General features: G+C 49.8%; 1 protein-coding gene across 3 annotated transcripts; it reads right to left on the bottom strand.

The window, feature by feature from the left end:
• Nucleotides 1-44: 44 nt before the first annotated feature.
• Nucleotides 45-23,369, bottom strand: LOC122367571 (speedy protein 1-A-like). Of its 3 annotated transcripts, XM_043340798.1 has the most exons (6): nt 22,873-23,369; nt 22,305-22,449; nt 16,122-16,293; nt 4,091-4,190; nt 2,375-2,485; nt 45-1,077 (listed from the first exon to the last, which is right to left on the bottom strand). In XM_043340798.1, the coding sequence occupies exons 1-6, from the start codon at nt 23,168-23,170 to the stop codon at nt 857-859; spliced, it is 1,047 nt and encodes a 348-aa protein (XP_043196733.1). In that variant the 5' UTR covers nt 23,171-23,369; the 3' UTR covers nt 45-856. The 3 variants fall into 3 exon arrangements, with proteins under 3 accessions (XP_043196733.1, XP_043196735.1, XP_043196734.1); XM_043340800.1 differs by lacking the exon at nt 2,375-2,485; XM_043340799.1 differs by lacking the exon at nt 4,091-4,190 and having other exon boundaries at nt 22,873-23,362.
• Between the last annotated feature and the right edge of the window lie 230 nt (nt 23,370-23,599).

Raw genomic sequence — 23,599 nt, forward strand, 5'->3', positions numbered from 1 at the left:
TGCCGTTTATCAACATCCATCAAATATGTATTAAAACGGACCAATAGGTTTCATGTAAATCAACATTTTATTTAACGCAACCAGTTTCAACGTTGAAGTGCCGCGCGGTGGGATTAAAGTCATGTCACTTCTTGGAATCGCTACTAGCCTACTAAAAGACGAAATACACGAAGCAATGGCTGAACCACTGTCATGTTTTATGACCTCACATAACACTAGCTCACCGTGGCAAACCAGCTGAGCTCCGGAGACTTAGCTGTCTTCCAACTGTGACTGTCAGGTAGATAACTAGGTAACTCTACAAACACACTGCATACCCTACGGGAACAAATACGAAATAATTGATGAAATAAATAGCCACCGTCGGCGCTGTTAGACAAGCCGGACGATTATAAATATGAGTACATCAACAACAACGAACAACAATGTCACGTATTCCAAGCCGCCCAAGAACAAGAATCAAGCGGCAGAAGCGCAAGCGCGTTCAAAGGAGCACATCCAAGAACGCCTCAGAACAACCAGTGGGTCAGAAGCGCCAGCCAGGAGCGACTGTCCCTATCATTCAGCAACACACAGTCTGCCCGTCTGTCACCACAGTCTGTCATTTCCTGTCATCACAAAGTCAGTCTGTCAGCTCACCACGATCACAAGTCACCTTTGGCATCCATCAACTTCCACTCCGCTAAGACTTCACGGGCTCAGACTTTACTTATCAGTTATCTCCCTGCCTCCGGTCCCCCGCCACAGCCAGTTCCAACCTCCCTGATCTCCCCATCACCTCAAGGCGATCATCACTATCACACTCATCCCTCCATCACAGCCAACCTATCAGGCTTCCTCAGTCCATCCACCCTCCTCACCCAACGACAGTCGCACCAGAGAGCGGCAGCGCAGCCCCGCGAGAGTCCCTCTCTTCGACAGAGGCTGAGGGGAAGGTATCGGCTCCGGCGGGGGGCGAGGGGTGTCCCCCGGCCTCCTCTGCCACAGCCGGCGACAGCAGGGAGTCGGACAGCTCCATCTGGCCTGGGTAGCCGCCGTCGGCCCCCTCAGCGCCACCTGGCTCGCTGACCGGGGCACCTGCGGTCGGGCGGTGGAGGTGAAGGCGGCGGGTCAGAGGGAAGGGAGACAGAGGATGGGACGGGAATGGGATGGGGTGGGATGGAAGGATATCGGAAGAGACGAGGAAGGGACTGGATGAGACTGAGACGAGAAGAGGAAACGATGGGACGGAATGAGACGGGAGGAGACTAGAAAGGGATAAGGAGATGGGGTTATGAGGGAGTGGTCCGTTCCGTCGTTACCATCCTCAGTTCAATCATTCTCCTCCACGCCTCAATCCCCTGCTCCGGGCTGGACGGGCGGCTTTAGCCCATGCGGGAAGCTCTTATCGGAGCACACCCGTAGCCGGGTGCAGTGAGTGTAATGGGGGCTGGGCGGCCTGTCCTATTGGATGGGCTCAGCCCAGGTGACTCACTAGGGTGCCTGCCCAGACCAATGTCTTCCCCTAATTCCTGCCATCCTCCCGGCTCTGAAATGGTCTCGTGAGATCGAAAGGGCGTAACCTAACAAAACAAACAAACAGAGTGGAAAAGGAAACGGAGCATGTAAGGATCACGAGCTGAGACGGGACGAAGGGAAAGGGCGCGTCGGAGAAGGGAACGGGAAAATCAATTATGATGCAGGTTGCGATTGCATGAATGGGAGCACGGATGTTACCGAAAATAAAGGTAAGACATCTATACGAATACAAAGTAATGGATGAATCACAGAAACTAATCAAATTGGATGTCTGTGCCTGGTTACCTGACTTGACTACGATCCCATTAGCCATAATGGCGGAGGGACTCAAGAGTAATAATAAACGAGACGTTTTCCTGCGACTTAAATCACTCGTAACAAAAAAGCACAGGCACCAATTACGCAGAAATGTGACCAAGTAGATGCATTTGACAAGCAGTCTTGTTTACCCTAGATGAGCCGCAAGTCCGATATACGGACATCGATATAAGATAAAATCAGTATAGTCAAAACCAATAGAGCGTTAAACCAGACAACGATTCAATTACGTTTTCTAAAATGATCAATCTCTTTGGTTGGGTAAGGACCAAGCGGAATCTAGATGCGACTCGATCCTAATTGGCTGCTTAGCGACCTGTCACGTGACCGGAGTGACCCATGACTGACGGTCGATCAGCTGTTTGTCCAGCCAGTCGGTAGTTACACATACCGTGGTAATTTTGTAAACACATCCCAGCCAGATGACAGACGAATAACAAAGAGCAATTAAGAACAAGCTGAGAGGTTGTCCTACCATCCAAAAACCAGCTGATAGACCAGCTGACCAGGACTGACCAGGACTGACCCGAGGACTGACCTGGGGGCGACAGGTCGGACAGGTAGGCCACACCAGAGTCGTCGCTGACCACCTCCTCTTCTGGAACACACAGCCGACAGACGGGTGGCAGACGGTGCGGCCCGAACGGGCCTGTGGAAGTCATAGACAGAGGTCATCAGGAGTCAGGACATTAAGCTCGCATCAGGCGGTGCGAGATTCGAAATCACGTGAGTCCAAGGTCACGACATTAACGCATTGAGGTTTTGCAGAGTCAAAAGAATACCAGAGTCAAAAGTCAGAGTCAAATTCACTGCCCGGCAACCCCAGCGAAGACGGCGGCGGGACTGGCAGTGAATCTGACGGCAGACCGCTCGGTCTCACCGGCCTCAGGAACACGGGCAACACCTGCTTCCTGAACACAGTCGTCCAGTGCCTGAGCAACACACGCGCTCTCCACGATTACATCCTGCGCGATGGACGCTCCTCAGATGCCAGCATGCCTGCCGCCGCTACGAAGGGGTCCCTCATGAACACATTCAGCGCCCTGATACGCGACATGTGGACATCCTCGGACGAAACGGAGCGGGTGCTCACCACCGCACCACTCAAGTCGATGATCCAACGGCTCGCGCCACGCTTCATGGGCTCTCAGCAGCAGGACGCGCAGGAATTCCTCAGATATCTGCTGCAGGGACTTCACGAGGACGTGAACCGGGTGACGAGCCGGCCAAAGCCGATCACGACCGACATCGACGACTCACTGAGCGCCAGTCAAAAGTCAATGGAGGCCTGGAAACGTTTCTTGCGCCTGGAAAACTCCAAGTTTGTTGACCTGTTCGTGGGCCAGCTCAAGGCTACCCTGCGGTGCACGGTATGTGGCCACGCATCGGTTACCTTCGACCCGTTCTGGGATCTGAGTCTGCCAATCCCGTCACGAAGTGGCCAGGTGCGCCTACAGGCCTGTTTTGACCTGTTCACCAAAGAGGAGGTGCTCGATGGCGACGAAAAACCGACCTGCTCAAAGTGCCAGAAGCGCCAAAAGTGCACCAGGAGCCTCTCGATCCAGAAGTTCCCTCGTATCTTGGTGGTCCACCTGAAGCGGTTCTCGCCGCAGGAGAGGTTCCGCGGGAAGCTGAACACCACCGTCGACTTTTCGGTGAACGGCCTGGACCTGTCGCCCTACTCGGCCGGACAGACGCCCTGCCGGTACAGCCTATACGGCGTGGCGAACCACTCTGGCACGCTGCTCTCAGGACATTACACCGCTCACTGCCGACACCCGTACACGGCAGAGTGGTACGAGTACAACGACTCGCGGGTCCACGTGATGGACCAGAGAAACGTCAACAGCGGAAAGGCTTACGTGCTGTTCTTTGAGCTGGCCGGCTCGAAACACCGCTCCGGCTCGACCCACGTCTAGTCATCCAGTCACGGGAGAGGAGCCTGCGATCGTCACCCGCTCGGGCCCTGTGTAGTCACACCGACCGGCGCACATTCTGCTCGGACAACTCTAGCCAGCGGCCTATTGTGATTCGTGATATTGCGTGTAAGGTGTTGTGAAAAACCAGAACAGCCTTTGGATCTCACTGAAAACATTGGCAAAGAATACCAAGAGAAGCTTAAATATAAAAGGTAGATGCTTCCATCACTACGTCCCTCACTTCCTTTCTTCCCCTCCATTTCGGTCCCCAGTCTACCTTCTCTCCCCCTCCACCACGACCCTGATTCTGCCGCCCCCTTCGTCAGGACACGTACCGAGCACGATGTCAGGGTTCTGGTACTCTCTGAACGCGCCGCTGTGGTGGTCGGGACGCGTGCGCTGCCACACCGGGTGGTGGGGGCGGATCGACATTACCTGTGTAGGAGACAGAGTTAGCTGCAGAACAATGGGACATGACTGTGCCCAATCACACAAGGATGAAGGAACCTCAATTCGCAGCTGGCACGTATATCGTGGTAACAACATAGAAAAGGTATTCGTTCAGAGATGTGTTGGTTTTCAGGGTGCGTCCAGTCCAACTGACAACTGTAGTCTAACTTTTGAGAATAAAAAAAAAGATTACGTTAGCCCTTATGGAGCTAAGAAGGTGAAGCTCGCTTCTAATTCCGCGTCAGACCGCCAAGACCTATGTTTAAAATATTGGATGGTGATTTGTTAAACCGGTAAAAAGGTCCATCGACAGGGAAGCCTCATCAGACGCACTTGACTGAGAGCCTGAGAGGTAGGGAGAAAAATATGACATTCAGCGGTCGTGTAAGCCAGAGAACCGCCTGTAAGGCGGGACAACACCACACATTGGCAGCCATTTGTGTCACACCAGCAACAGTGCTGTGGTTGTTGCTGGAAGACTATTCGCAGAGTTCCCAGAGCTACTTGTGTGTACATTTGAACAGACCGGTATCCTAGCGCTACGCGTCCTAGTGCACCTTTTTGCGAATATGCTCGTGCATTGACCCAAACATTTGGAGACGAATGCAGCAGCCCAAAAACTAATCAGCGGCTAAATGCGGGTCGCGTTACCTTTCACCTAGAACTTTTTTACCAGGTCCGGGCGTATTACTAACGAATTTTCTGCCTGCGACAGCCGGGCTCCCGTGATGTCCGTCAAGACAGCCCATATTCAGCCCAGATTCAGCCCGGATTCAGCCCAGATTCGGGACACCTCCGATCAAGCTGAAACTCGCACACAATGTAGGCCATGACATGCTCAATCCACAGTAGAAGTCATTCGGTGGCACTCCCAGCCGTTTGACCTACAGAGGTCAGCAAAGGTCACGTGGCCCAAATTTGCACAGCAGATTGTGGCCCACCCAGTAGAGCTAGAGCGCTAAAAAAGGCACCAATCGACTCGCCAGCATCTAATCTTACTTTCCCAACACTCATTTGACCTCTCAAGGTCATGCGATGACCTAAGGTCATTTGTGGGCTATGTCGAAAATACACTTGCACAGCAGTTTTCGAGTAGATGGATTGACCGAATTCCAAATCAAAGCACATCATCGGGTATCCCATAGACCGTAGTAACTTTCCTTGAAAACCGCTTTTCGATATGTGACCCCATTTGACCTCGGCAGGTCAAAATGTGCAAATAAACGACACTCAATACGTCGCAGCCCGGATTCAGCCCAGATTCGGGACACCTCCGATCAAGCTAAAACTCACACACAATGTAGGCCATGACATGCCCAATCCACAGTCCAAGTCATTCGGTGGCACTCCCAGCCGTTTGACCTACAGAGGTCAGCAAAGGTCACGTGACCCAAATTTGCACAGCAGATTGTGGCCCACCCAGTAGAGCTAGAGCGCTAAAAATGGCACCAATCGACTCGCCAGCATCTAATCTTACTTTCCCAACACTCATTTGACCTCTCAAGGTCATGCGATGACCTAAGGTCATTTGTGGGCTATGTCGAAAATACACTTGCACAGCAGTTTTCGAGTAGATGGATTGACCGAATTCCAAATCAAAGCACATCATCGGGTATCCCATAGACCGTAGTAACTTTCCTTGAAAACCGCTTTTCGATATGTGACCCCGTTTGACCTCGGCAGGTCAAAATGTGCAAATAAACGACACTCAATACGTCGCAGCCCGGATTCAGCCCAGATTCGGGACACCTCCGATCAAGCTGAAACTCGCACACAATGTAGGCCATGACATGCCCAATCCACAGTCGAAGTCATTCGGTGGCACTCCCAGCCGTTTGACCTACAGAGGTCAGCAAAGGTCACGTGGCCCAAATTTGCACAGCAGATTGTGGCCCACCCAGTAGAGCTAGAGCGCTAAAAATGGCACCAATCGACTCGCCAGCATCTAATCTTACTTTCGCAACACTCATTTGACCTCTCAAGGTCATGCGATGACCTAAGGTCATTTGTGGGCTATGTCGAAAATACACTTGCACAGCAGTTTTCGAGTAGATGGATTGACCGAAATCCAAATCAAAGCACATCATCAGGTAGCCCATAGGCCGTAGTAACTTTCCTTAAAAACCGCTTTTCGATATGTGACCCCGTTTGACCTCGGCAGGTCAACATGTGCAAATAAACGACACTCAATACGTCCCAGCCCGGATTCAGCCCAGATTCGGGACACCTCCGATCAAGCTGAAACTCGCACACAATGTAGGCCATGACATGCCCAATCCACAGTCCAAGTCATTCGGTGGCACTCCCAGCCGTTTGACCTACAGAGGTCAGCAAAGGTCACGTGGCCCAAATTTGCACAGCAGATTGTGGCCCACCCAGTAGAGCTAGAGCGCTAAAAATGGCACCAATCGACTCGCCAGCATCTAATCTTACTTTCCCAACACTCGTTTGACCTCTCAAGGTCATGCGATGACCTAAGGTCATTTGTGGGCTATGTCGAAAATACACTTGCACAGCAGTTTTCGAGTAGATGGATTGACCGAATTCCAAATCAAAGCACATCATCAGGTAGCCCATAGGCCGTAGTAACTGTCCTTAAAAACCGCTTTTCGATATGTGACCCCGTTTGACCTCGGCAGGTCAAAATGTGCAAATAAACGACACTCAATACGTCGCAGCCCGGATTCAGCCCAGATTCGGGACACCTCTGATCAAGCTGAAACTCGCACAAAATGTAGGCCATGACATACATGCCCAATCCACAGTCCAAGTCATTCGGTGGCACTCCCAGCCGTTTGACCTACAGAGGTCAGCAAAGGTCACGTTGCCCAAATTTGCACAGCAGATTGTGGCCCACCCAGTAGAGCTAGAGCGCTAAAAATGGCACAAATCGACTCGCCAGCATCTAATCTTACTTTCCCAACACTCATTTGACCTCTCAAGGTCATGCGATGACCTAAGGTCATTTGTGGGCTATGTCGAAAATACACTTGCACAGCAGTTTTCGAGTAGATGGATTGACCGAATTCCAAATCAAAGCACATCATCGGGTAGCCCATAGGCCGTAGTAACTTTCCTTAAAAACCGCTTTTCGATATGTGACCCCGTTTGACCTCGGCAGGTCAAAAGGTGCAAATAAACGACACTCAATACGTCGCAGCCCGGATTCAGCCCAGATTTGGGACACCTCTGATCAAGCTAAAACTCGCACAAAATGTAGGCCATGACATGCCCAATCCACAGTCGAAGTCATTCGGTGGCACTCCTAGCCGTTTGACCTACTGAGGTCAGCAAAGGTCACGTGGCCCAAATTTGCACAGCAGATTGTGGCCCACCCAGTAGAGCTAGAGCGCTAAAAATGGCACAAATCGACTCGCCAGCATCTAATCTTACTTTCCCAACACTCATTTGACCTCTCAAGGTCATGCAATGACCTAAGGTCATTTGTGGGCTATGTCGAAAATACACTTGCACAGCAGTTTTCGAGTAGATGGATTGACCGAATTCCAAATCAAAGCACATCATCAGGTAGCCCATAGGCCTTAGTAACTTTCCTTAAAAACCGCTTTTTCGATATGTGACCCCGTTTGACCTCGGCAGGTCAAAATGTGCAAATAAACGACACTCAATACGTCGCAGCCCGGATTCAGCCCAGATTCGGGACACCTCCGATCAAGCTGAAACTCGCACACAATGTAGGCCATGACATGCTTAATCCACAGTCCAAGTCATTCGGTGGCACTCCCAGCTGTTTGACCTAGAGAGGTCAGCAAAGGTCACGTGGCCCAAATTTGCACAGCAGATTGTGGCCCACCCAGTAGAGCTAGAGCGCCAAAAATGGCACCAATCGACTCGCCAGCATCTAATCTTACTTTCCCAACATTCATTTGACCTCTCAAGGTCATGCGATGACCTAAGGTCATTTGTGGGCTATGTCGAAAATACACTTGCACAGCAGTTTTCGAGTAGATGGATTGACCGAATTCCAAATCAAAATACATCATCGGGTAGCCCATAGGCCATAGTAACTTTCCTTAAAAACCGCTTTTCGATATGTGTGCAAATAAACGACACTCAATGCGTCGCAGCCCGGATTGCGACGGGCTGCGACGTATTGAGTGTCGTTTATTTGCACCTTTTGACCTGCCGAGGTCAAACGGGGTCACATATCGAAAAGCGGTTTTCAAGGAAAGTTACTACGGTCTATGGGCTACCCGATGATGCGCTTTGATTTGGAATTCGGTCAATCCATCTACTCGAAAACTGCTGTGCAAGTGTATTTTCGACATAGCCCACAAATGACCTTAGGTCATCGCATGACCTTGAGAGGTCAAATGAGTGTTGGGAAAGTAAGATTAGATGCTGGCGAGTCGATTGGTGCCATTTTTAGCGCTCTAGCTCTACTGGGTGGGCCACAATCTGCTGTGCAAATTTGGGCCACGTGACCTTTGCTGACCTCTGTAGGTCAAACCGCTGGGAGTGCCACCAAATGACTTGGACTGTGGATTGGGCATGTCATGGCCTACATTGTGTGCGAGTTTTAGCTTGATTGGAGGTGTCCCGAATCTGGGCTGAATCCGGGCTGCGACGTATTGAGTGTCGTTTATTTGCACCTTTTGACCTGCCGAGGTCAAACGGGGTCACATATCGAAAAGCGGTTTTTAAGGACAGTTTCTACGGCCTATGGGCTACCCGATGATGTGCTTTGATTTGGAATTCGGTCAATCCATCTACTCGAAAACTGCTGTGCAAGTGTATTTTCGACATAGCCCACAGATGACCTTAGGTCATCGCATGACCTTGAGTGGTCAAATGAGTGTTGGGAAAGTAAGATTAGATGCTGGCGAGTCGATTGGTGCCATTTTTAGCGCTCTAGCTCTACTGGGTGGGCCACAATCTGCTGTGCAAATTTGGGGCACATGACCTTTTCTGACCTCTGTAGGTCAAACGGCTGGGAGTGCCACCAAATGACTTGGACTGTGGATTGGGCATGTCATGGCCTACATTGTGTGCGAGTTTCAGCTTGATCGGAGGTGTCCCGAATCTGGGCTGAATCCGGGCTGCGACGTATTGAGTGTCGTTTATTTGCACCTTTTGACCTGCCGAGGTCAAACGGGGTCACATATCGAAAAGCGGTTTTTACGGAAAGTTATTACGGTCTATGGGCTACCCGATGATGTGCTTTGATTTGGAATTCGGTCAATCCATCTACTCGAAAACTGCTGTGCAAGTGTATTTTCGACATAGCCCACAAATGACCTTAGGTCATCGCATGACCTTGAGAGGTCAAATGAGTGTTGGGAAAGTAAGATTAGATGCTGGCGAGTCGATTGGTGCCATTTTTAGCGCTCTAGCTCTATTGGGTGGGCCACAATCTGCTGTGCAAATTTGGGCCACGTGACTTTTGCTGACCTCTGTAGGTCAAACGGCTGGGAGTGCCACCAAATGACCTGAACTGTGGATTGGGCATGTCATGGCCTACATTGTGTGCGAGTTTCAGCTTGATCGGAGGTGTCCCGAATCTGGGCTGAATCCGGGCTGCGACGTATTGAGTGTCGTTTATTTGCACATTTTGACCTGCCGAGGTCAAACGGGTTCACATATCGAAAAGCGGTTTTTTAGGAAAGTTACTACGGCCTATGGGTTACCCGATGATGTGCTTTGATTTGGAATTCGGTCAATCCATCTACTCGAAAACTGCTGTGCAAGTGTATTTTCGACATAGCCCACAAATGACCTTAGGTCATCGCATGACCTTGAGAGGTCAAATGAGTCGTGGGAAAGTAAGATTAGATGCTGGCGAGTCGATTGGTGCCATTTTTAGCGCTCTAGCTCTACTGGGTGGGCCATAATCTGCTGTGCAAATTTGGGTCACGTGACCTTTGCTGACCTCTGTAGGTCAAACGGCTGGGAGTGCCACCGAATGACTTGGACTGTGGATTGGGCATGTCATGGCCTACATTGTGTGCGAGTTTCAGCTTGATCGGAGGTGTCCCGAATCTGGGCTGAATCCGGGCTGCGACGTATTGAGTGTCGTTTATTTGCACATTTTGACCTGCCGAGGTCAAATGGGGTCACATATCGAAAAGCGGTTTTCAAGGAAAGTTACTACGGTCTATGGGATACCCGATGATGTGCTTTGATTTGGAATTCGGTCAATCCATCTACTCGAAAACTGCTGTGCAAGTGTATTTTCGACATAGCCCACAAATGACCTTAGGTCATCGCATGACCTTGAGAGGTCAAACGAGTGTTGGGAAAGTAAGATTAGATGCTGGCGAGTCGATTGGTGCCATTTTTAGCACTCTAGCTCTACTGGGTGGGCCACAATCTGCTGTGCAAATTTGGGCCACGTGACCTTTGCTGACCTCTGTAGGTCAAACGGCTGGGAGTGCCACCGAATGACTTCGACTGTGGATTGGGCATGTCATGGCCTACATTTTGTGCGAGTTTCAGCTTGATCAGAGGTGTCCCGAATCTGGGCTGAATCCGGGCTGCGACGTATTGAGTGTCGTTTATTTGCACATTTTGACCTGCCGAGGTCAAACGGGGTCACATATCGAAAAGCGGTTTTTAAGGAAAGTTACTACGGCCTATGGGCTACCTGATGATGTGCTGTGATTTGGAATTCGGTCAATCCATCTACTCGAAAACTGCTGTGCAAGTGTATTTTCGACATAGCCCACAAATGACCTTAGGTCATCGCATGACCTTGAGAGGTCAAATGAGTGTTGGAAAAGTAAGATTAGATGCTGGCGAGTCGATTGGTGCCATTTTTAGCGCTCTAGCTCTACTGGGTGGGCCACAATCTGCTGTGCAAATTTGGGCCACGTGACCTTTGCTGACCTCTGTAGGTCAAACGGCTGAGAGTGCCACCGAATGACTTGGACTGTGGATTGGGCATGTCATGGCCTACATTGTGTGCGAGTTTCAGCTTGATCGGAGGTGTCCCGAATCTGGGCTGAATCCGGGCTGCGACGTATTGAGTGTCGTTTATTTGCACATTTTGACCTGCCGAGGTCAAACGGGGTCACATATCGAAAAGCGGTTTTTAAGGAAAGTTACTACGGCCTATGGGCTACCCGATGATGTGCTTTGATTTGGAATTCGGTCAATCCATCTACTCGAAAACTGCTGTGCAAGTGTAATTTCGACATAGCCCACAAATGACCTTAGGTCATCGCATGACCTTGAGAGGTCAAATGAGTGTTGGGAAAGTAAGATTAGATGCTGGCGAGTCGATTGGTGCCATTTTTAGCGCTCTAGCTCTACTGGGTGGGCCACAATCTGCTGTGCAAATTTGGGCCACGTGACCTTTGCTGACCTCTGTAGGTCAAACCGCTGGGAGTGCCACCAAATGACTTGGACTGTGGATTGGGCATGTCATGGCCTACATTGTGTGCGAGTTTTAGCTTGATTGGAGGCGTCCCGAATCTGGGCTGAATCCGGGCTGCGACGTATTGAGTGTCGTTTATTTGCACCTTTTGACCTGCCGAGGTCAAACGGGGTCACATATCGAAAAGCGGTTTGTAAGGAAAGTTACTACGGCCTATGGGCTACCCGATGATGTGCTTTGATTTGGAATTCGGTCAATCCATCTACTCGAAAACTGCTGTGCAAGTGTAATTTCGACATAGCCCACAAATGACCTTAGGTCATCGCATGACCTTGAGAGGTCAAATGAGTGTTGGGAAAGTAAGATTAGATGCTGGCGAGTCGATTGGTGCCATTTTTAGCGCTCTAGCTCTACTGGGTGGGCCACAATCTGCTGTGCAAATTTGGGCCACGTGACCTTTGCTGACCTCTGTAGGTCAAACCGCTGGGAGTGCCACCAAATGACTTGGACTGTGGATTGGGCATGTCATGGCCTACATTGTGTGCGAGTTTTAGCTTGATTGGAGGCGTCCCGAATCTGGGCTGAATCCGGGCTGCGACGTATTGAGTGTCGTTTATTTGCACCTTTTGACCTGCCGAGGTCAAACGGGGTCACATATCGAAAAGCGGTTTGTAAGGAAAGTTACTACGGCCTATGGGCTACCCGATGATGTGCTTTGATTTGGAATTCGGTCAATCCATCTACTCGAAAACTGCTGTGCAAGTGTATTTTCGACATAGCCCACAGATGACCTTAGGTCATCGCATGACCTTGAGTGGTCAAATGAGTGTTGGGAAAGTAAGATTAGATGCTGGCGAGTCGATTGGTGCCATTTTTAGCGCTCTAGCTCTACTGGGTGGGCCACAATCTGCTGTGCAAATTTGGGCCACGTGACCTTTTCTGACCTCTGTAGGTCAAACGGCTGGGAGTGCCACCAAATGACTTGGACTGTGCATTGGGCATGTCATGGCCTACATTGTGTGCGAGTTTCAGCTTGATCGGAGGTGTCCCGAATCTGGGCTGAATCCGGGCTGCGACGTATTGAGTGTCGTTTATTTGCACCTTTTGACCTACCGAGGTCAAACGCGGTCACATATCGAAAAGCGGTTTTTAAGGAAAGCTACTACGGCCTATGGGCTACCCGATGATGTGCTTTGATTTGGAATTCGGTCAATCCATCTACTCGAAAACTGCTGTGCAAGTGTATTTTCGACATAGCCCACAAATGACCTTAGGTCATCGCATGACCTTGACAGGTCAAATGAGTGTTGGGAAAGTAAGAATAGATGCTGGCGAGTCGATTGGTGCCATTTTTAGCGCTCTAGCTCTACTGGGTGGGCCACAATCCGCTGTGCAAATTTGGGCCACGTGACCTTTGCTGACCTCTGTAGGTCAAACGGCTGGGAGTGCCACCAAATGACTAGGACTGTGGATTGGGCATGTCATGGCCTACATTGTGTGCGAGTTTCAGCTTGATCGGAGGTGTCCCGAATCTGGGTTGAATCCGGGCTGCGACGTATTGAGTGTCGTTTATTTGCACCTTTTGACCTGCCGAGGTCAAACGGGGTCACATATCGAAAAGCGGTTTTTACGGAAAGTTACTACGGCCTATGGGCTACCCGATGATGTGCTTTGATTTGGAATTCGGTCAATCCATCTACTCGAAAACTGCTGTGCAAGTGTATTTTCGACATAGCCCACAAATGACCTTAGGTCATCGCATGACCTTGAGAGGTCAAATGAGTGTTGGGAAAGTAAGATTAGATGCTGGCGAGTCGATTGGTGCCATTTTTAGCGCTCTAGCTCTATTGGGTGGGCCACAATCTGCTGTGCAAATTTGGGCCACGTGACCTTTGCTGACCTCTGTAGGTCAAACGGCTGGGAGTGCCACCAAATGACTTGAACTGTGGATTGGGCATGTCATGGCCTACATTGTGTGCGAGTTTCAGCTTGATCGGAGGTGTCCCGAATCTGGGCTGAATCCGGGCTGCGACGTATTGAGTGTCGTTTATTTGCACATTTTGACCTACCGAGGTCAAACGGGTTCACATATCGAAAAGCGGTTTTTTAGGAAAGTTACTACGGCCTATGGGTTACCCGATGATGTGCTTTGATTTGGAATTCGGTCAATCCATCTACTCGAAAACTGCTGTGCAAGTGTATTTTCGACATAGCCCACAAATGATCTTAGGTCATCGCATGACCTTGAGAGGTCAAATGAGTCGTGGGAAAGTAAGATTAGATGCTGGCGAGTCGATTGGTGCCATTTTTAGCGCTCTAGCTCTACTGGGTGGGCCACAATCTGCTGTGCAAATTTGGGTCACGTGACCTTTGCTGACCTCTGTAGGTCAAACGGCTGGGAGTGCCACCGAATGACTTGGACTGTGGATTGGGCATGTCTTGGCCTACATGGTGTGCGAGTTTCAGCTTGATCGGAGGTGTCCCGAGTCTGGGCTGAATCCGGGCTGCGACGTATTGAGTGTCGTTTATTTGCACATTTTGACCTGCCGAGGTCAAATGGGGTCACATATCGAAAAGCGGTTTTCAAGGAAAGGTACTACGGTCTATGGGATACCCGATGATGTGCTTTGATTTGGAATTCGGTCAATCCATCTACTCGAAAACTGCTGTGCAAGTGTATTTTCGACATAGCCCACAAATGACCTTAGGTCATCGCATGACCTTGAGAGGTCAAACGAGTGTTGGGAAAGTAAGATTAGATGCTGGCGAGTCGATTGGTGCCATTTTTAGCGCTCTAGCTCTACTGGGTGGGCCACAATCTGCTGTGCAAATTTGGGCCACGTGACCTTTGCTGACCTCTGTAGGTCAAACGGCTGGGAGTGCCACCGAATGACTTGGACTGTGGATTGGGCATGTCATGGCCTACATTGTGTGCGAGTTTCAGCTTGATCGGAGGTGTCCCGAATCTGGGCTGAATCCGGGCTGCGACGTATTGAGTGTCGTTTATTTGCACATTTTGACCTGCCGAGGTCAAACGGGGTCACATATCGAAAAGCGGTTTTTAAGGAAAGTTACTACGGCCTATGGGCTACCCGATGATGTGCTTTGATTTGGAATTCGGTCAATCCATCTACTCGAAAACTGCTGTGCAAGTGTATTTTCGACATAGCCCACAAATGACCTTAGGTCATCGCATGACCTTGAGAGGTCAAATGAGTGTTGGGAAAGTAAGATTAGATGCTGGCGAGTCGATTGGTGCCATTTGTAGCGCTCTAGCTCTACTGGGTGGGCCACAATCTGCTGTGCAAATTTGGGCCAAGTGACCTTTTCTGACCTCTGTAGGTCAAACGGCTGGAAGTGCCACCGAATGACTTGGACTATGGATTGGGCATGTCATGGCCTACATTGTGTGCGAGTTTCAGCTTGATCGGAGGTGTCCCGAATCTGGGCTGAATCCGGGCTGAATCTGGGCTGAATATGGGCTGTTTTGATCAACATGCTCCCGTGCGCTTTCCACGGAATGTGGATTGATTCTGAATGGGATTTAGTTTCAGTATTACAGGGCGAGCCAGAAACACGTCCATCAACACACGATTGGATCCGCAGATAGCGACGTAGCAAAGGCATACGAACCAACGGAGAATCGTCAATACAGCGCGCATGAACTTAAAACTAAAGGATTTACTTACACACGCCCTGCTGAAGCCATTCGCCGCAAATTATGAATAAATGTATCAATATTACCATGAAATGTCGACAACATGTTGTGCATTATTTAACCAGAAGCATGTCGCATTCCTTGCAACTGCAACAGCCGACGTTCGCCGCAATGCGGTGATATTGGCTATTTCGGCGTGTTATGGTTAGGGGTCAAAGGGTTCGTTTCCATCGGATGTAGTGCCTACATTCTCGGGCACGTTTGTACCAACGATCGCAGTCTGGGGTGAATCGGTGGTCTGCCAGTGTGAAACAACTGGGAAAGTGTCAGAGCAGCGGCTGGGAGGCACATTTGGGGCCAGGCATCAGTGTTTGAAACTTGCCATGTCCTGCATCCTCCTCATGATCGCTAAACAGGCTATTGGTGTTTTATCGTAAGAAGAATACCGGTACTAGATATTGTACAGTTTCTTGCTATTTACTTACTATACTGTTCGTCACAGCCGGCACAGCAGACCGTATGTGGAGCCAGGCACCACCCTCACTCCCTAACCCGCACCTAACCTGTCTATTTTGACCGGCACGACCTCAAACACAATAGCTAGCTGCCTCCCTACAAAGTCCCGTGAGTCACAATACAAAGATCGGGGCGTATTGCAGTGAATGAGTAAAAAGCAAACGCACAACTATTCGAAATTCACCCTCCTCAGCACTCACGTTTGTCCTTCACGTCCAGCAGTTGCAATTGCATAAATACATGAATAATATATGCCTGAGCGTAAATATATGCCTGAAGCAAGTCGCACCCGGAGCGATGACACTCGCAGGCATTTCATTCAAAATTAACCATAGACGAATCAGATGTGATCTAAGGATAGACATAGCACGACATCAATGAACCCCTGGCGTGCCGACTAGCTCACCTCGTCGCAGCATTTTCGGCTGACCACGGCTCGGTATCCGATCTGTCTCCAGAGTGCGTCTCGGTGTCGCAGGAGGACGGGGTAGCGGCGCCGCCAGCCGTCGCCGTACAGCCAGGGCAGCACCTCGAACTTGTACTCTTCCTCGTCCTCTTCCATGTCGTGGGCCAGGTACCTGCCGAGGGATATCGAGACGGGAGGGGTGAACGTGGGCCAGGTACCTGCAGCGAAACTGGAGCGGTGAACAGTGAACACAGGCCAGGTATGTAAGCATTTACTTACCTGCCGCGAAGCGGGAGGGGTGAACAAGAACATGGGACAGGTATGTACGTACACTACGAGATAACGCAGCTATGGACACCTACTTCTTACCCGCTGAGAGCTGAAAATGTGATAAATTACGTCCCAATGTCTGGTGTCCACCTTGACTGAAAAGCCACTGAAGTGATAAGGCTTAACCCTCGCCGGACCTATTGGTTTTCTACATACGCGCCGGCCGAGGGGGGGGGGGGGGGCGGGTACGACCCCCCCCTCGCCGTTTCGCCCCTGGTGGAGCTAGCGCGTCGCGGAAAAAACGAGCGTGTGCGCCGTTACGAGACGCAGAGATTGGTACCCGATTTTAAGGTCCTAGGTCAACCGGTGACCTCTGAGGTCAGGTCAAGTGCCCCAGGGTACGGTTCAGTTTTTGGTGAATAACTTCGCAAAAAACGGCCGCAGAGCGCCGATTTTGGCAGCATCGTGTTCGCCTCGCTCAGGCGCGTCGAATGATATACTTTTTGTCCGGGTCAGGTCAACTTGGGGTGTTGACCTCAGGTCAAGGTCAGGTCAGCACCCCCAGGTCACGAAGTTGGTCGAAAGAGGTCATGTCGCATATCATTCGATTCGGCAGGCCTTCCTGAGTCCATTGGTGCCTTTCCCGACTCGCTAGCTCAATTTGATCAAGAGTTATTGACGAAAAACTAATTTGACCTTGATGACGTCATAAATGACGTCACGCAAGGTCAACATTGCAAAAGTGACGCATCTAACCTTGCAAGGAGTGCATCAAATCACGATTCTGTGTGCTTGAGATAGTTGGAGATCGTTCCCGGCGCCAGAATAGCAGTTTCAATTTTTCCCCATTGACTTATAATGGTGAGGTCACGAAAATGACCTGACCTCATATGACCTTTAGGAAAAATCCGAGATATACAAGTTGTGGGACTCATGATGGATACTAGATCCTGCAAGTTTCATTTCCCTGTGACATCTCCTCTGGCAGTGAGGGCGTTGCGAAGTTGCGACATCTGAAGACCGTGCAGAGGTTCACTTATGACGTCATAGGTCAGTGACCTGACCTGACCCAAAAATGCGGTTGGTGTCAAAAGATCCGGCTTGGATCAAAGGTCAGGTATGCCAAGTTTCAGCTCTCTATCGCCAGCGTGTTCGGAGCTATCGCGAAAAAACCCCATGGGGGGGGCGGCACCCGCCCCCCCCCCCCTCGGCCGGCGAGGGTTAACGTAATTTTTCACCTATGTCATTGCGCACATACAGAATCTACGACACATTTATGAAACTCTGTGCGTTACCGTTCATTATGAAATAGCATAAGTATGCACAGTCTATAGCGCCGTTGGCGGGTGCAGTCTCCTTGGTCTGACGACGAATGACAGCGCCAAAGTAGTACCAGCACGCAATGCGGATAATTTCACGAGCCATTGGCTACACGGCGCATGAAACCCGGATGCAACTGAGACCTATGCTCAGCGGCCACCTGTCTTGTCTCTTGTCGCGTGGAAAGAACGGTTAACGGTACAAGCGAGCACAGGTCTCTTGTCGCGTGGAAAGAACGGTACAAGCGAGCACAGGCCAACCATGACAAACAGAGAATAGTCAACCATGACAAGCATGGCGGGTCAATGTCAATGTGCTCACCAAGAACGCAGTCGGTCTGGTATATAAACCACCTAACATGTCACATCTTATATATCGCAGACGCTCGCGTTAATCCGGCAGACGTTATATAATATAATGAGCCCAGAAACGTGATTTATTTTCCAGTGTTATTTTTTATCCTTTGACAATAGAGTTCTTAATTAATGATTAATCTTTCGCTGAATAACTTACTAAATATAATTACTAACAACTTATATGAGCATTCTGTGAAATTGGCATTGGCATATCGGAAACACTTGCAATATTTCTTATATCTATGTACATTCAGTTATCCAGGTTCCGGTTATCCTTGCCAGTAAATGCACCATTTATTTTGATAGATAATCCTTCCGGTTCGCAGTTCAGGCTGCTACATGGGAAACATTTCTTTTTCGTTTGTTATTGAGCATGGCATTCGAGTTTGTCTTGGTTATGCCTTGATAAATGGAAACTTTGACATGGCTGGCCTGATCGGGCTAAACAGCGCTTAACCACGCCCCGTCGGATCTCCCGGATTTCCACGCCCTCTACATACACACGGTTCAATATGAGCCGTACTGTCAGTCTTGAAAGTACCGCGCATCGGTGCGGTGGATCCACCAAGCCCGACTGAGGAAGGGATGGTAAATTTGAGAGTCACCGAACCAATTGACCTAAGGGATGGATGAGGATGTCAATTGGTTTGGTGACTCTCCAATCTAGCAGCCCTTCCTCTGCCGGGATTAGGATCCACCGCACCGATGCGCGGTATCGAGACTGACTGTGCATTGCGCATACTGTTGCTAGCTTACTGGTAAAGCAGCACGATACTTCGTAACCACTGAACAGACCGACCCGATCCGACCCAACACAGACAGTCGTGCGAAGTGCTCTGCGGCTCACGGAAGGCAGCGTAAGGACACCTCTCGTCGCAATCGGAGCGGAGCAGCCTTATCCGCCGACGCAGTGACGCTCTCTGCTCACGGGCGCAGATAAAGGGGACTCCCGTGGACCCGTGCAGTGCCTCGTAGCCCGGCCAACCGCAGACGTCACCCAAATCGCCCACTCCGAGACCGGAGACGGCCGACGGTCTGCGCTCGGCTCAACCGGCGTGGCTCGCCGCGCGCGGAGCCGATCTTCGAGTCGCCACATCTTTATAATGGCGGCTTTTCGAGGTGGGGAGGGGGGAGACGACTGCAAAGCTTCGTAATGGATTGAGCTATTGATTCATGTGCTCGAATCGAGCTACCTGATAGCAACGCTGGTCAGCACGAGCGTCCCATCTGGTTGTTGGAGTGCGGCGGTGGACGGAGTGGACGGTGACGCGTCGTGGACGGAGTGGACGGTGACGCGTGGTGGAAAGAGGACAGTGACGTGCGGTGGACGCAGAGGAGTGACGCAAGTGGACTGAGTGGATTAGCGCAGGTGGACGTAGTGGACGGTGACGTGCGGTGGCGGGTGGACGGAGGGGAGTGACGCACGGTGGACTGAGGGGAGTGACGCACGGTAGAAAGTGGACGGTGCCGTGCGGTGGACGGAAGACGGTGACACACAGTGGACTGAGCGCGATACGAGCGGTGGACAGAGGAGTGGTTTTCAGCAGATACAGTGGTGACGGTCGCCGTACGGAAGACCGTGACAAGCGGCAGACAGAAGGTGGTGTGATTCGGTGGCCGATAGTGGTGTGTCATTTATTGCTCGACAGCGGTGTCACGTCAGTAGACGGGGGCGGTATCATTCGGTGAGTGGAGGAGACCGACGGTTGTCAATGTGGCCGCAGGTCGAGTAAGTGGCATTAAGCCTGGAACACAGCCTTCAAGCATGCAAATCGCGTCTGAGCACCTGCCATTAAAATACATAGCATATTTTTGCTGGTCCCGTAGCTCAGTTGGTAGAGCGTTGGACTCCGCGTGGTGAGAGCACGCGTTCCCGGTTAATAACAGTCCGGGTTCGATGCACGACGGGCGCTTGACATTTATGGGCCCCCTGACAGGTATGGTTGCGGTTGGTGGCAGGCCGTAGCCATGCGAAGTCAGTGAGGGGACCGGCCGTGCGTGGCTATGTGCGCACGTTTAACTTTGGACTCTAAATTATGCCATAGAACCGGAATTGCGCGATCGGAGGGTAGAGGGCAGGGTCACCGCAACAAGCTTCGCTTAGCGGTGGCTCTGTCCTTGTGAATCCTTCCTTTCAAAAGGTTCGGATTAAATTTATATATAAAAAAATATGTTCCCAAATTTAACGCGTAGCAATGCGCTACGAATTAAAACGAAAATATACCATGTATTATAATGGAAGATGTTTAGACGCGATTTGAACGTGTGAAAGCTGTGTTCCAGCCTCTAGAAAGGACAGACTCAAACTAGGTAGAGGAGGGGTGACAGTTGACACACAAGGGACGTTCATCGCGGTGTCTGAGGAGTCCGAGGTGAACACCAGGTACAGATACAGCGTCGACGGAGCTCGTTAAAAGTGGCTGACGGGTCCGGCCGAACGGTCGGCTCGAGCCGCAATAACGAGCGATAACATATCGACCACAGGACTGATCTGCGCCGAATGCCGGCATTGGAACGGGACCACCGGCTACAAGAAACCAAACCAGACGAAAAATGGCTTTTCAGTACATACCTACCTCCCCATAAAGTTGTGCCCCTTTTCTGGTAATTGGATGATGAGCAAAAAGAGGGAATTTTTGAACTTCAAATCATTTTCGGTGCTCTGAATTTGCGCTATAAGACCAAGCCAGTATGTTTAAAATTGGTAAACATCTAGTAGCTGTTTCAGCTGTTTGAAACATCTGTTACTTGTTAGTTGTTACATATTTAAATGTAACACCATGGCTTCGGTGCGGGATAATAACACTTGACCGGGTAGGGGAGAGTGGGGTAATTTGGCCGGTGGTGTAAATTGGCCGCCCCCACCTGTACGATGTCTAATAAAAGTGAGTGAAATAACTCTAGTCTCTATTCATTTGTCATCGGTAGAAATAACTGTAGGAAAAATGTCAAAACTTTGCCCCTCGTAGTTTTATTCAAAATTAATAAAACGTTAATTTCATTAGAAAATTGTAACTTTTACTTCTGTTTACAAAGTTGTATAACATGTAGTGTTTGGGCTCAAAACGAATTCAGACATTATAGCGCCATTCTTGGGGGTGTCCAGCGGTTCCAAGAGCAATTTTATCTAATTCCGTATAGCCGTGATGACTTTATAGACAAAAATTTTCAGAATGGCAATACGGGGTAATTTGGCCGGGACTAGCGGGGCAACTTGGCCGGTGCGCTCATGGTCACTATGCTGGGACGGCCGAGTTTTCATGGTCAATTGTACCATAAATGACATGATTCATGACCAACTTTGACTACTTCGATGCCTTGCTTTCGATTGGTCAACTGTAAGAGCATGTGACGTCATCAAAGGTTACCAAAGGTTTTTTGCTAATAAATCCTTACATAAAAATGGTACAGCCGCACAAATGGTCTCATTCTGTTCAGCTCGCCAAGGCGCATCGAATGATATGCATGATGACCTTGAAATCACGTAACCTTGAGGTCAAGCGACCTGATACAACGTGACCTGAGGTCAACCTTTGACCTTGACTTCTCAAGGTCAACACATATATCTTTCGATGCGGACTGACGAGAGAATTACTACGGTACTCGAAGTTTTGGCCTAGCTTGATTACTTCAAAAGTTATTCGTAAAAAAAACTGTGATCGCATCTAGAGCCGCTAATTTGGCTATTTTGACCCCTGTGACCCCTGAGTCAACCTCCAAAATGCGGCAAATGCGTCATAGGACACACGTCATTGCTGAATCTGAAGCTGTCTCGCAATATAACAGAAAATCCCGACCACAAACTAGCACCGGCCAAATTGCCCCACACCCCCGGCCAAATAACCCTACTAGTGGGGCAATTTAGCCGCCTTGCAGACCTTTGTAATACGTCACAATTTCAATATAAGTAATTACTCTATCATTTCAAGTTCACTGTCCAGTAAAGTAAAATGAATGCGACACCTGCCAGCGTTGAGAAAATGCAGAAATGTGTCGTCAATTTTAAGTTATATCGTTTTCTAAAAAAAGCGGCCAAATTACCCCACTCTCCCCTACTCTTCAATAACATTAACAGCGTCATTATATGCTCATCCAAAAACACATCCTTAGCTACACGCGTCAAATGGATCGCTGAATCCGCAGGTGCACGGGGACCGGCGCACTTCTCACAGTCCAACAAATTCTCACAGGCTAAGCCACAGTCCCGACTCACAGTACAGTCCCAGTCCCGACTCACAGTCCGACGAAGAAGTTGTAGCGGGTGTATTGGCGCCAGCTGTAGTTGGCGCGGATGAAGTAGGTGAACACCATGGCGACCAAGTACTTGTCGGCATAGCGGCGACACGTGTCTCTCTCGAGAAAGGCCGCCACCACGCTGTCCTCTGCGGGAGGCATGGGGGGGGGGAGGCGGAGGGCTGTCATTTGGTGAGCGGCGGGGGCTCGTGGACGATTTTATCTTTAACCTTAACCTGACCTTCATAACGACCCGTAACGAGTATTGCATGCTAACCCGCGCCGGGTCGGTAACGAACGAGTATTGCATGCTAACCCGCGCCGGGTCGGTGCTCTTTTCGTTTCCAAAATATGCGTCGATTTGTCAAAGATTATCGGAAAAGGCAAAATTTGACTTTCAATGGCCTCTAGTGACCTGACCTTCGATCTGACTTAAAAATGACCAATTACCTATAAGCAGAGTCAGAAAGAGCAGGAGTCAGAGTCAGAAGCAGAGTCCAGGAGCAGAGTCAGAACTCAGAAGGGAATGCCCACCGTTGAGGTTTGATTGTCAATGCACCTACCGAACCCACCTAGTAAACGGAAGAAAACTTCGATGTCAGCGGTTGTCACCGTAAGCTTGGATGCACTTTTGGAGTTCCAGTGGTGTGCACGGTGAATGGTCTTTAACTTCCTCACCCGGAAGTTTTGCGGATGAGCCAACTTTGGTAAATTGTTGTTGCTTAGGCACTCAAAGGCTTGATTCCTCACAGCAAAGACACCACCAGACAATCCAAAATGCTTGCAATGCTGACTAGCGCTTGAAAAACCAGTTCCTACGTTACCAACACAACTGCGTTCATGTCCATGATGGGAGAGAGATACAAACATTTTCTAACCACCACGGGAGTTTTCAATCTTCACGGACTAAATCATGTAATCAATATCACCAAACTCGAACCAAACTGAATCCCTTAAAAAATCATATATTTATATACACTGTGAAAAAACCAATAATTCGAAAACTGCGGCTCCAAGGCTGCGGCTGGGCTGCGGGCTGCGGCTCAATCAACAAAACTGCACCGAAATTGAAGTTTTCTGCTTCGCGGTCTAGTGAAATCAGCTGTTAATTTTTTTTTATTGGCGTATTGTGAAACTGAAACTGGCCTACTTATTAAATATTTTCCTTCCGAGATGCAAGTTATTAGAAGTAAATTAAATTTTAAAATATATGTTTCATCAAAATGTGATTTATTTTACGGTGGTAGCAATGGCTTGTAATGAAGAAATGCAATTTTCCTAGGTAGGGAAATACTTTCG

This window comes from Amphibalanus amphitrite, unplaced genomic scaffold, assembly GCF_019059575.1.
Source record: "Amphibalanus amphitrite isolate SeventyFive unplaced genomic scaffold, NRLGWU_Aamphi_draft 000878F_arrow, whole genome shotgun sequence".
NCBI lineage: Eukaryota > Metazoa > Arthropoda > Thecostraca > Balanomorpha > Balanidae > Amphibalanus > Amphibalanus amphitrite.